This window comes from Barbus barbus, assembly GCF_936440315.1.
Source record: "Barbus barbus genome assembly, chromosome: 30".
Classification (NCBI taxonomy): Eukaryota; Metazoa; Chordata; class Actinopteri; order Cypriniformes; family Cyprinidae; genus Barbus; species Barbus barbus.
The window spans coordinates 16,482,542-16,495,228 of record NC_136758.1 but is presented as its reverse complement, the minus strand read 5'-3'; the positions used below and the strand labels follow the sequence as shown (position 1 = coordinate 16,495,228).

The following is a 12,687-nucleotide window of genomic DNA, read 5'->3' as shown; positions in this document are numbered from 1 at the left end:
CTCACACACATTCTCACATACTGTGCACACTGATGAAGCGCACTGTTTCTCTCTCTCTCTCAGGGCACAGAGTCTGTCCCCCACTGATCACCTAGCTGTTTTCTACCTGGCGCTGCAGCTGGCTGTATCTCGACAGGTAGGAGAATCAACATCTGCTGCATACACACAGGTAGTGAGAATGAAAACATCTCACTCTCAGATGATGGTTGCACTTAGGTGATGCCTATAAGCATTTGCATGTGGCTAATTTCATCTGCTTCAAGCCACATTTATGAGGAAGGACATACACTCCTCATGTTTGTTAGACCTCAACAATGAATGTAATCAAAGATTCTTCTTGTTTATTACTAAATTCCACATATTAAGGTACCTTTTCATTTAGGGCCCCATTTTAATTTTCCTTAAATTCGGTTTTCTTTTCTTTTTTCTGAGTTCCTTTTTATGATTTCATGCGAATGTATAGTCAAAAATAATGAAATGAATTCTAATCAAACTTAAACAATTTATTTTATCTTTTAAAATGTAATCAAATTAAAATATAACAATCAAATACAAATATAACAATTAATTGAAAGCAAAACAGAGCAGAATTTGTATATTGTAAGAATTAAAACCTGGATGGAAAAAAATGTATTGGTTGTATGATATTAATTAACTAATTATATGCTTTAATAAAGTTATTATTAATCAATATTTGTTCAATAGATATCGATATTGATTTATCACCCAACCCTAGTAACAGCTCACTCTTCTTACTACTGTTTGGGAACTTTATTTTGCCTTTATGTCCCTCTCAGTCTGTCTCTCTCCCCAGATGTCAGTCTGTTATTTTTCCTTCTCATTTCTTTCTCGGTCCATTTAAACAATCATCTAATAAAAGCGTCTTGTGTGTGTGTGTATGTCAGATTCCAGAGGCTCTCGGTTATGTACGACAGGCATTACAGCTGCAGGGCGATGATGTTCATTCGCTGCACCTGCTGGCCCTGCTGCTGTCAGCTCAAAAACACTACCATGATGCTCTCAACATCATCGAGATGGCCCTCAGCGAATACCCCGAGAACTTCATGTGAGTCTAACACACTTACAGTCACTGTCACTCTTTATCTAACTTCTCAAGCATGTAGTTAGATGTCGCTTTGTTTTTTGACTACACTGAGTTGATATAGTTGTCAGCAGCCAATCAGAGAATGACAAGGAGCCTATTCTTGGATCAGAGAACCATTCAGATGATTCCATGTTCTTTTGCACAGCATTCACACATGCATACACACACACACACACACACACACACACAAACAGTGGCAGGCAGTGTTTAGACATTTAGAGGCATGCCACAGTGCCCACTCTAATGAGAATGTTTGTGTTTTCTGTAGCAGCTGGGATAGATGGGTACATATCTGCTGCTGGCATCTTCAATTAAATGAGTTAGAAGTATTCGTGTGTGTGTGTGTGTGTGTGTTGGATGTTTGAAGCACTGGGCAGTCCCCGCGCAAATTCCCTTCTCATTTGATTTGATCAGAGTCCTCTCCATCTCTGTATTTGTGCGCGTGTGTTGTCACCCTTCTGGCTGAGTGCTTCAGCCAATTACATAATAGAAAAAAAATACAACAGCTTTCTTTTTCCTCCAATCCTGTGGCCCTCTTTTTCACCCTGTTTTTCCCCGCAGGGTTTTGTGTGTCGGTCCAGTTTGTGTGTGTTTCCATGCATTTTGCTTCATTGCCTTGAAAGGAAATGCACCAGAACATCCAGCCCTCCTTATTCCACGCACAGACACACGCGACAGGATTAATTCAGTGGTTGTGTGGGCGTCCTAGCGGTGCAGCGTTCAAATACAGCAGAGATGAAAGCGCAGCTGATGAGAATGTGCCATCAGCACTCTGAATTGGCTGAACTCGGATCAGTGTGGCCTGTAGAGACCACAGCACGTGTTTAAAGCTCTTAACTGATCTCGGTTCAGCTCGAGTTGAGCACCTGCAACAACAGTGAGCTGTTGAAGAGCAGTCTCTATATATGGTATCTGCTTCACACGCACACCGGCTGGATCTCTTCACATACTGCCATATCTGATTATAGAAATGCCCATCTGCACTCTCGATGGTGGGACTTTCACTCAGCATGAGCAGATCTGCTGTCTGCAGAAATGTGTGTGAAATACAAGTGTTAATAAGGGATTCTGTGTGTACTCATTAACAACACTAGACAAGATACAATACACCACACATCCATCCACATATGCAAAATATACAAAACAGCACTCAATATAATACAAAACATAATTTGAATGATTGCACATATATTAGTTAATATTTGACATTTAATTGTACATTTTCCCTATATTTACACTTAAATTACTTTTGATTCTGTGCTCATTTCAATTTAAGCTTCTTGAAAGTAGTCTCTTATACTCACCAAGGCTGCATTTATTTGATCAAAAATACAGTAAAAATAGTAATATTGTGAAATATAATTTCAATTTATGATAAATAGTTTTTGTTTATAAATGTTATTTATTCCTGTAATGACTAAACAGACGATTTTCAGCAGCCAATACTCCAGTCTTCAGTGTCACATGATCCTTCAGAAATCTTTCTAACAAGTTTATTTGGTTCTTCACAAGCATGTGTGCATGTGGCTAATTTCATCTGCTTCAAGCCACATTTATGAGGAAGGACATACCTCATGTTTGTTAGACCTCAACAATGAATGTAATCAAAGATTCTTCTTGTTTATTACTAAATTCCACATATTAAGGTACCTTTTCATTTAGGGCCCCATTTTAATTTTCCTTAAATTTGGTTTTCTTTTTTTTCCTGTTTTATGATTTCATGCGAATGTATAGTCAAAAATAATGAAATGAATTCTAATAAAACTTAATTTATTTTATCTTTAATACTTTCTTTCAATACTCCAGTCGTCAGTGTCACATGATCCTTCAAGTTTATTTGGTTCTTCACAAGAAGAACCCAATTTTTGTGAAAATAGTGATAGATTTTAGTTTTTTTGGTGAATAGAAAGTTCTAAATGACAGTGCATATTTGAAATAGAAGTCTTTTATAACATTATAAATGCCTTTACTGTCACATTTGATCAATTTAATGCATCCTTGCTGAATAAAAGTATTTCTTTAAAAAAAAGTCTACCTGACCCCAAATGTAAGGTAGCATTTGATGCTTCTAGCATTTAAATGATTGATTTTAATTGTAGTGTTTCATTTTAAATGCATTTAAATAATTAAAATCAGCTATTTATTGGTTAATGGTCATTACGTGAAAAGAATTATGGGCTCATTCATATTGACCAGAATTGTATTATATTTCACAACACATATGCACAATATACAACACAACACTCAATATAGCACAAGTACACAATACAATTCATCATACATTCACAACAGACCAGGGGTGTCCAAACTTCTTTTTTTTTTTTTTTTTAAGGGGGCAAGATTCTATGATGTGGACACACCGGGGGGTCGAATGCTTGATATATATATATATATATATATATATATATGCATATACTATGTGCAATATAGCTGTACAGTTGAATGCTTTTTCCTTGTTCAGTTTATTGTATTATCAAGAGAAATCTATTGATCTGCTCTGTTGATGTTTATTTGAAGTTATTCCAGCAGAAAGGGCTGAATCATCCTGACTTTGGTTTAAAGTTTTTTAAAAGGGCTTGAAGAAGAGACTTAGACTGATTAATCTCTATCTGTGTTCAATAAACATTTCATTAGACATTCTGATGAACGGAAAGTGATTATAAACACTTTTTTTGTCTCTAGTCTATTATTCACAAAGGTGAAGTTGGAGACGTTGTGTCGAGGTCCAGAGGAGGCATTACTCTCCTGTAAACGCATGCTGCAGATTTGGAAGTCCTGTTACAACCTCACCAACCCCAGGTATATACACACACATCCACTCCAGCTGTTGACACATGAATGCTAGAAGCTCAAGTGTCGGCACTCACCATCACACATCGGCACAGCATGTCTCTCTGACTGTGAGGAGCTCACCACACCTTCATTAAAAATAAATAAAAGCACGGCTCCTACCACTGCTGCATACTATGATTCAGTCCTGCTTTCTTTCGCTCGCTCTCTCGTTCTAATGGCTGAAATACCAGTCCCTTGCTGTCAGAATACTCCAGCTCTACCTGTCAAACTGTCCTGAACTCAGTACATGGTGACAATCCACCAGAGACCAATTAGTGCCTGGACACTGTAACCAAACTCTGCCACTGCCACCTATTCAGAGTCCTTCCCTCCAAACCCAGGGTAGCGCCGCTGCGTCAGACTCAGGACCACTGGAGCTTGTCCTCCCTAAACTCCACCGCAAAGTCATCATCGAACCCTTAACAGTTGCCACTCCGTCAGAGGTTTTGGGGCACCCTCCAGAAACAGTATGAGGACACGGAGACAGATCACATCTGTAAATATGAATGTGAAAAAAACGTGCAGTCACATTAGAGAAATTTCTTGCAGTCTTTTGTCAGTAATGTAGCAATATTTGAAGCACAGCTCACACAGAGGTCACTTTCAAACTAAGCAGCCTTCTGTTGGCCAACACGGTGAATTTGTGTCGAACCGTTGCAAAATACGCATTGAGAAATCTTTAGTCTTCATGCATGCTCACTGATCAAGAGGATTTCTTTTGAAATTACTGGATTTCTCAGAAATTTGCTGAACAGTAGTAAATGTGGCCACACCTTAATGCTCAGTATGTTTCAGTTCAGCTTTTGATTTACTCCAAAATGTCATTGCATCAGCCTTTTTTGTATGATTTAAACTGATTCTTATTTCATTTCAAATGTTGTTGGAACATAAGTTTACCCTTGCACTTTTGGAAAAATTTTACACAGAAATGGAAAAAACTGTATTCCTACATAGAAGATATTAGGGATGCACAATGTATTCGTACCATATTCATTATCAGAGGATGTTTTGGTTTTATTTTATAATTTATTTATTCATTTTTATCAGTATTAGATATTTAATTGCGCATCCTTTTTCATATTTTTTTCATTTAGATTACCTTTGCTATCATCTAATGCTGAAGTTAATCTGTAAAAACACAAATAATTTATGTAACCCGTACTATAACTTGTTCTGTTCTTTGTTCTGTTTTTTTCTCATCTTCTTTGAATCTTGTTAAATTGCAAATGTAAATTTAAAAAAAATGCTTCAATGCTCAATTCACTTGTTGCATTTAAAATATTCGATTTAGTTTTTTTAGTTGTTTTTTTTTTTTGGACAAAATAGTATAGCCATTTATCGGTTCTCAGCAATAACATGAAAATAATTATTGGCTTATCTATAATGCACAGAATTCCAGTTGTTTCCAAGGTGGCCACAGAGTGAACTGACTTGTATTAAAGCAACTTTGGTCCCTCTCTACATCAACTTTTCAACTCCTCTGAAGAGATTATTAACAAAGTTAAGCCAAATACAGTTTTAGAGTTTTTAGCAAAAATAAATTCCAAAAATCTGATATAATTTAGTCATAAATTTTTCTTGCCATGAAAATAGCCACAGAAGCTGGTATGGCAACTAACAAACAAACATAGAGACCGAAAAGACTGAAATATTTTTATATAGAGATTTATATATATATTTATTTTTTTTTACCATTGTTAACAATAAAATGGGTGAAATTTCATTATGCTTACAGTACTTACTCCCAAGGCATATCTATGAATCATATCATCAAGACTTAAGTTTGGGCTCTTTTGATTTGGACCAATAAGTAACCACTCTAGCAGCCATTCACAACATGCAAGCAACCACCTAGCAATGTCCTGACAACCCCCCATAACACCCTAGCATCTGGGCACCAAGTCTCCTCACATTTTCTCCTAAATTTCTCTCTTGCATACTTGCAGTTATTTCTATACTCCTTTTCATATGAAGAGTATTGCAGAAGCATTGTGGTTGTGTGTGCAATAGCAGTGTGCCATGAGATACTGAGTGAAATGTCTGAGGGTTTCATCATTCTGTGTGTATTGATGTGCAAGTATCACGTCGCCTGTCTGAGTGCTTGACTCGTTCTCTAATTTTAACGTCTTAATTGCCTCTTGCTTCTTATCTTCTCTCTGTGTGTGTGTAGTGATTCTGGGAGGGGGAGCAGTCTGTTAGACAGAGCTGTTGCCGACCGTCGCCAGCTGAATGCTATGACACTACCTGACTTCAGTGACGCAGAGACAGGTGAGCGCTCACACACACACAAATAAATCTCCACACATCTGTATCTGTATAGTTATGGTGGTAACAACTTTTTTTTTTTTTTTTTTGCTCTACCCTTTTTGGTGAGTTTGCATCACAACGGACATCAGCTTTGCTGTCATTTTATCTGTATTTCCTGCATATGTATCTCTCTCTTTCTCTCTCAAACACACAGATTTGATTTAGAGTGAATGGCCTAATGAGATGATTGGTTAACACACTTTTAATATACTTTTATTTTTTGTATTTCTAATGCTGTAATTCTTGTAGAAAGGTCGTATTTTCTTTCTTTTTTTTAAGTTCTTTGAATATATACTTTATTTATACTTTAGAGATCATCTTTTGCAGTCCAAAAAGACCATTTGTTGAAACTAAGCCGCAAAAGCTTGGGTTTCTGACGTCAAAACAGTATTTAGTGTTAAGCAACTGCCAAGTCATGGTAAGGTGATTAGAAGGAAATAGGCTGGATGCTATTATTCCTCGACATAGGAAATAATTGTAGTTTAACCCCTTTAATTCCTAAAAGAACAATGGGCCTTTATTCAGAATGAAAAACTGCTTTCTCATTTCAGTTACAGCTAATTCACAAGAATTTTTCACAGTATATTGTGCAGCAAATCGAGTAATTAGATAAAGAGGGCTGAGATGAGTGCAGGTGTTGATTTGCTGTGTTTGCACAGCCGTGATGGTGGAAGGTTTCTGTGTTGTGTATGCAGACAGTAAACATGTCATCTTGCCTCTGTGATTCAGCAGTTACCCATTTTTTCTTTACAACCTTATCTTTCTGTTCCAGCTGGTCAGTTCTGGTTATTTGTATATTATTTATTTATTTATTTTTGTACTTTTTCCATTACTCCTATGGCGATCAATCTATTGCAATTTTTATTTACTTTGTAATTTAATTGAATTTAAATTGATAGAATTTACATACAGGTCAGGAGTTAAAAATTCATTATTTTTAAAGTTTTTAATGTTAACACTTCCCTGTGACAGCCCTAATTATTATGTCTTTTGCATTATGTATTCACTGGGATTTTTTTTTCTTCTCAATAATCTGTTTCCCTAAGATTTACCTTTTTTTTTTTTTAAATATCACAACCTTTTCACTCTCATTTTTTATTCCTAGCCTCTTATGCCTCTTCCTCCTTCCCGGGGTCAGAACCTGTATCTCCTCTTTTTCCTCTTTCATCCTATTCTTCACCTCCATCCAAGGCCGAATCCACCCAGAGGCGCAGTAGCCATGCTTTCTGTGACCACGCCCCCTGCCGACGTTTCTCCTCCGCCAGTAATTCACTGTGCACCTTGTGTGTGTTTTTCAGCCAATAGCCTGGCATGAGTCTCCTCTCACTAGCCAATCCCCTGCTTCTAACCGCAGTGTTCTGCCTGCATAACCCCGCCGACCAACCCAGTTCATTTGGGGGTTGGTTAAGTGTGTTTGGTGACTTGTTTGCTGCTGCAGTTTGGATTGGTACTGAAGCTGTGTTTGGGTTTTGGAGGCATCCTTTTGCAGACTTCCGTCTTGGGACCATCAGGCACTAATGGGTTTGTAATGTGGTGAATTTAATCTGCCCAGTAAGCAATTTTTAGGCCACATTTACATTTTTTTTTTCTTGTTTGTAGTACAGTGAAGAGAAAAATCTTAAATGCAGAAATTCTGTGAATAAGCGATCAAGTATTTTTGTTTCAAGTGCAGAGGAGTTCGCCCTACTTTTATGGTTTGTCCAGTCATGACTTGTATCAGCTGTAAAAAGACAATAATTGAGTACAGGGCTGTTGTAAGGCTGTAAATGCCGCTGGCAGGATGATGAGATGGTGTGGGTTCAGGGATCCAGTGGCCCGTGAGACTGACGCTAAGCTCTTAATCTCCACTGAGAGGCTCCTGGGGAAACGAAAGACAGAGAAGCAGTGACACTTGCTATCAGCCGTTTAAGACCTGGGATCATATCCACGCTTGTATCTTCAGAGAGAGAGAGAGAGAGAGAGAGAGAGAGAATTCAGCAGTAGATAGCCTATGTTACTCAAACTCACTCATACTGCAGTTTTGTCACCTTTCTCTTCATCTAAGGTACTTTCTCCCTCTGGCCCCGTTTACACATTGTACACATCTGTCTCGGGTGATCCGGTTGGGTTAGACAGATTGTCTGGTATTTATGTGCATTTCCTGTAGCCATTTGTGATCAGATTTTGATGGGAGAGCCTCTGGTTTTGTGAGGTATACACTACCGTTCAGTGGGTGTAATATATGAACATAATCTCTAGAGACTGCTATGAGCATTTCACCTTTTCTTTTGAGAAAAACTATCGTCACATCATGTATAAACAGAAACTCAAAGGTTTCCACAGCAGCCTGTCAAAATTAAAGTTCGGTTTAACTTCAAGAAAGGTGACAGAAATATTACTTAATGTAATGATAGTAATACTACTAATTTATTATCAAAACCTTATTTTATTTAAGAAATATTTACCAGAATTTATTTACCAAAGGAATATTTTTACCTAGGAATAAATTGTATTAAATACACAACACAGTATTTCTGAAAAAATAAATACGTATTTTTTTAAATGAAATCAATTAATTAGAGATGCTTTTGATTATTCAAATTTAATGAAACCATTCAAATAGAATCCAGAAAATTAATAGAAAACAGAATTTGGTAATAAAAATTTAATTAAAATTGATATAAATATATATATATATATTTCATAGGGCGCCAAAAAAATAGTTAAACTTTTAATTGTTGTTAAATTATGTAAGTTTCATGATTTTAATTAATTAGACATGCTTTTTTATTAATATTTTTTAATCATTAAAACAGGGTCTAAAAAAAATAAAAACGGAAAAACTGAATTTGGGAAAAATTAAACAGATTTCATAGGGCCCTATGTAAGGCTTCTTTCAAAAACATATAACCTCATAATCAACCCCAAATTTTTTAACATTTACTGATGTCTACTAAAGTCTGTCAAACTGGAAAAGTAGACCGCAGAGTCAGACATAACTGCCAACAAATGGTTATTTTATAGTCAAAGCTATCCAGCAAAGTTTAAATGTTGTAGCCCAGCAGATCAACAGGGAAGCAGCGGCCCTTCCCTGTTGTCTGACACACATCAGTGTGAATTAATGCTTCCACTGCAAACAGGATCACAAAACTTTCGGTTTTGGACTCCATTTGAATCTTAATTTAGCACTGTCTACATGCAATCAGACCACCCGAGATGGATATTAACACCAGGTGTAAACGGCGTCTGTCTTCCTCTCTGTCTGTCTTCTGTAGTGCTGTGCATGTGATTCAGTTTCTGCTTTACTCTTCTCACTGTGCATTGTTTGTGCATCCAGACCATTGCATTTACACACTTGCACCCCCAAACACAGTGTCACACACCTGTGCACCTGCCAGTCTGTGTCCGCAGAGCGTGAGAATCACAGATACAGGGTTTACAGGGCCTCGAGAGGACTCCTGACACTTTGGTTTGTGGTATTACAGAAAGTCAGACAGAAATTATATTTATTTTTTATTATATTTCTGTTTTTGTAAACTTTCTGTTGTTGTGATGGTGGTTGTTTTTGTTGTTGTTTTTGTTCCAGTTTTTTATGAGTAATTGCCCCCTTTTTGTTGTTCTTTTTGGTTTCCAAGGCAACCTTCCAGATGATTTCTTTCATGGTTTTGACTCCTTTATTGGGGTTTGTAAGTAGCTCTTGCTGTTACTGCTCTGCCTCTATACACACACACACACACACACACCTGCTTCATTGCCTCGCTGGCCCTCTCCCCTTGGCAGAGTGCACCCACCACCTGTCTGTTAAGACACTCCGACACACTCCAGCATAATGTGTTCAATGGACTCGTTGCCTCTTACCTTTTGTTTTGCCCTCTTATTGTGTGTCCTCTCCTGGCGGTTTGTGTCCCCCAGGCCTCTTTGTGCTGCAGAGAGAGACGTAAATGCACTCATTTGGCCTCGGTTCTTAATAATTAAAGAGACAGTATTGTTCCTCCAGAACTTTCAAACAGGGTTTAACTCATACTGCTGCTTAAAACCAAATATTTAAGCACTGTGTAAAAAAAAAAAAAAAAAGTTGAGCCAACTTAAAATTTTAAGGCAACCAGCTTTTTGCAGATTTTTGAGTTCTTTCAACTTATTTTTGTAGGAGATTCTCAACTTTGTGTTGAATAAACTTGAAACATCAAGTTGAGAGAACTCAAAAATCTGCTGAAGCTGGTTGCCTTAATTTTAAGTTGGCTCAACTTTTTTTTTTTTTTTACAGTGTGGGTACTCTTAGCTGTGTTTGGAATCTGACTTCTTATTAGTTTTAATTATACAATTTATTTATTATTATTAAGGGTATGGCAAGTTTATTATTTTATTTTATTTATTTTTTCCATGTACACTACCGTCTAAAAGTTTGGTGTCAGTTAGATTTTTGTGGAAGCTGTGACGCATTGTTTTAAGGATTCTTTGATGAACATGAAGTCTTAATAAATGTGTTTACTGTCACTTTTGATGCATTTCTGAACAAAAAATAATAATTTCTTCATAAAACAATCTTACTGACCCTAAATTTATGAACAGTAGTGTGTATGTAAATATACATGCTACCCGTTTCTTGTTATCACAAAAGTCTTATAAAAGTGTTCTGTGATTAAAAATGCATCTAAATCATATGGTGCCTCAGGAGAGCAATGACCTTGTCTAAAATGTGCTCTAATTTTTTAACCATGAATCCAAAATTAGATTTAAGCTCTTTTAATTCCATCTGACAGTCCACAGTTTAATCCCAGTTTAAGATTATTGTTTCATTTTATTTGAAACCTGAGAGAAATCAGGCACATTTAGAGGGACTTTTACTGATCCTGTAATTATTTTAAAAGTTTTCATTTAAATATTGATTATTTGTCATTAGGGTCACTTGATATAAATTGGGTGTGTGGTATCTGATGGAATAGCACCCAGGTCTCTGGACCATAGATCACGAGCTCTAATTTCCTTTAGTGTCTCACATTTAGCAGCTGTTTCTAAAGTCCAGGCTCTGTTAACAGAGCGATGAAACGTTTAAGAGGATGGGATCACTCGTGTCATGATCGTGCTGAGAGGTGCTCATTTATGGCCAATTGCAATAGACACAGTATCTGGAAACGGTCACAGCTTGTAATAATTCAATGGAAGGTAACTGGGATATTATGTCCCCTGTATTTAACAGAAGTAAATTAATCATGTTAAATGATTCTGAACTTAATTATTAACTTAAATGTGCATGTTTGTAGAAAAAAACTGACATGTGCTGTTATCACAATTAAATTAGACTTTTTTATATTTACAGCAGATTCTGGTGAAGAAAGTACTGTCTCTTTAAAGACATATTGCTTTTTATGTGTGTGTGATTGCGTGTGATGATGCTTTCCCACTCCTAGCATGGAGCTCCATGGTCACGCTCTTTCTGCAGGCGGGTCTGATGCATCAAGGGAGTCTGTTTGAGTTTGCATTTGCTCACGCATGTGCTTAAAAGAGATTTGAAGCTGTTGACACTTTAGAAAGTTCTTGTCATCAACCTTAACCCTACAGCAGTGATACTCAAGTCTGACTCGTGAGATCCACTTTCCTGCAGAGTTTAGCGCTAACTCTAATCAAACACAGCTGAGCATGCTAATCAATGTCTTCAGGATCATTCGAAAGTCACGGGTAGGTGAGTTTGAACAGGGTTGGAGCTAAACTCTGCAGGAAAGTGGATCTCACGAGCCAGACTTGAGTATCACTGCACTACAGAGTGATGGCATATCTTTGACCCCTCAATGGCCTGATGGCTTCCCCTACTTCAGTAGTTTGTATAAAAAAAAAAAAATTAAATTGAGACTAGGGCTGGACGATTGATCAAAAAGTAATCGAAGCCGAAAATTCACAACCTCTACCCGATGTAATTTTCCCACATCGGTTATTTCGATTTTTCAATCCTGTGAATACTTTCGGGTTGCCAGGTCTGCGAAACAAAACAAGTCCGATTGTTATTCAAAACAAGACCAAAACCAGCCCAGTCACATTTTTTTACCAGAGTCCCCCCCCCCCCCTTTTTTTTTTTACATTAAAACTGAAATGTGACTTTTTTTTCATAAGACGTTTTCATTTCAAGAGATGTGTGCTTTGATTTCAATTGTTCGAAATATTCAATCAATAAACATATATAGTTTGTTTTTTTAAAATAACAAATAAATGCACTCTTTCATTGGAAAAAATATCCCACCTTTAATAGTTCACCTTTTCAGTGAACTATGAGGGCAAATAAATAAATAAAATAATCATTCATTAATCGTAATCGAGGTAAAATGTTCAATTAATCGAGATTTTGATTTTGGGTCATATCGTCCAGCCCTAATAGAGACTTATGGATAGTTCACACTTAAATGAATAATTTAGGATCTTTTGCTCATGTTGTTCCCAATCTGTATGACTTTGTTTTTGTGTAAAACACAAAT

The 12,687-nt window shown here is 36.8% G+C and overlaps 1 protein-coding gene across 2 annotated transcripts in view; it reads left to right on the top strand.

Annotated features, from left to right (window-relative positions):
* LOC306850857 (tetratricopeptide repeat protein 7B) overlaps window positions 1-12,687 on the top strand; it is a 37,924-nt gene that overhangs the window by 18,513 nt on the left and 6,724 nt on the right. Inside the window, exons 14-18 of one of the 2 annotated variants that reach the window (XM_079386790.1) lie at window positions 64-136; window positions 906-1,066; window positions 3,788-3,904; window positions 6,108-6,205; window positions 9,859-9,909. In XM_079386790.1, the coding sequence (XP_079242916.1) occupies window positions 64-136; window positions 906-1,066; window positions 3,788-3,904; window positions 6,108-6,205; window positions 9,859-9,909 (500 nt within the window). The remainder of the gene's footprint in view (window positions 1-63; window positions 137-905; window positions 1,067-3,787; window positions 3,905-6,107; window positions 6,206-9,858; window positions 9,910-12,687) is intronic. The other variant, XM_079386791.1, reaches the window with a different exon arrangement.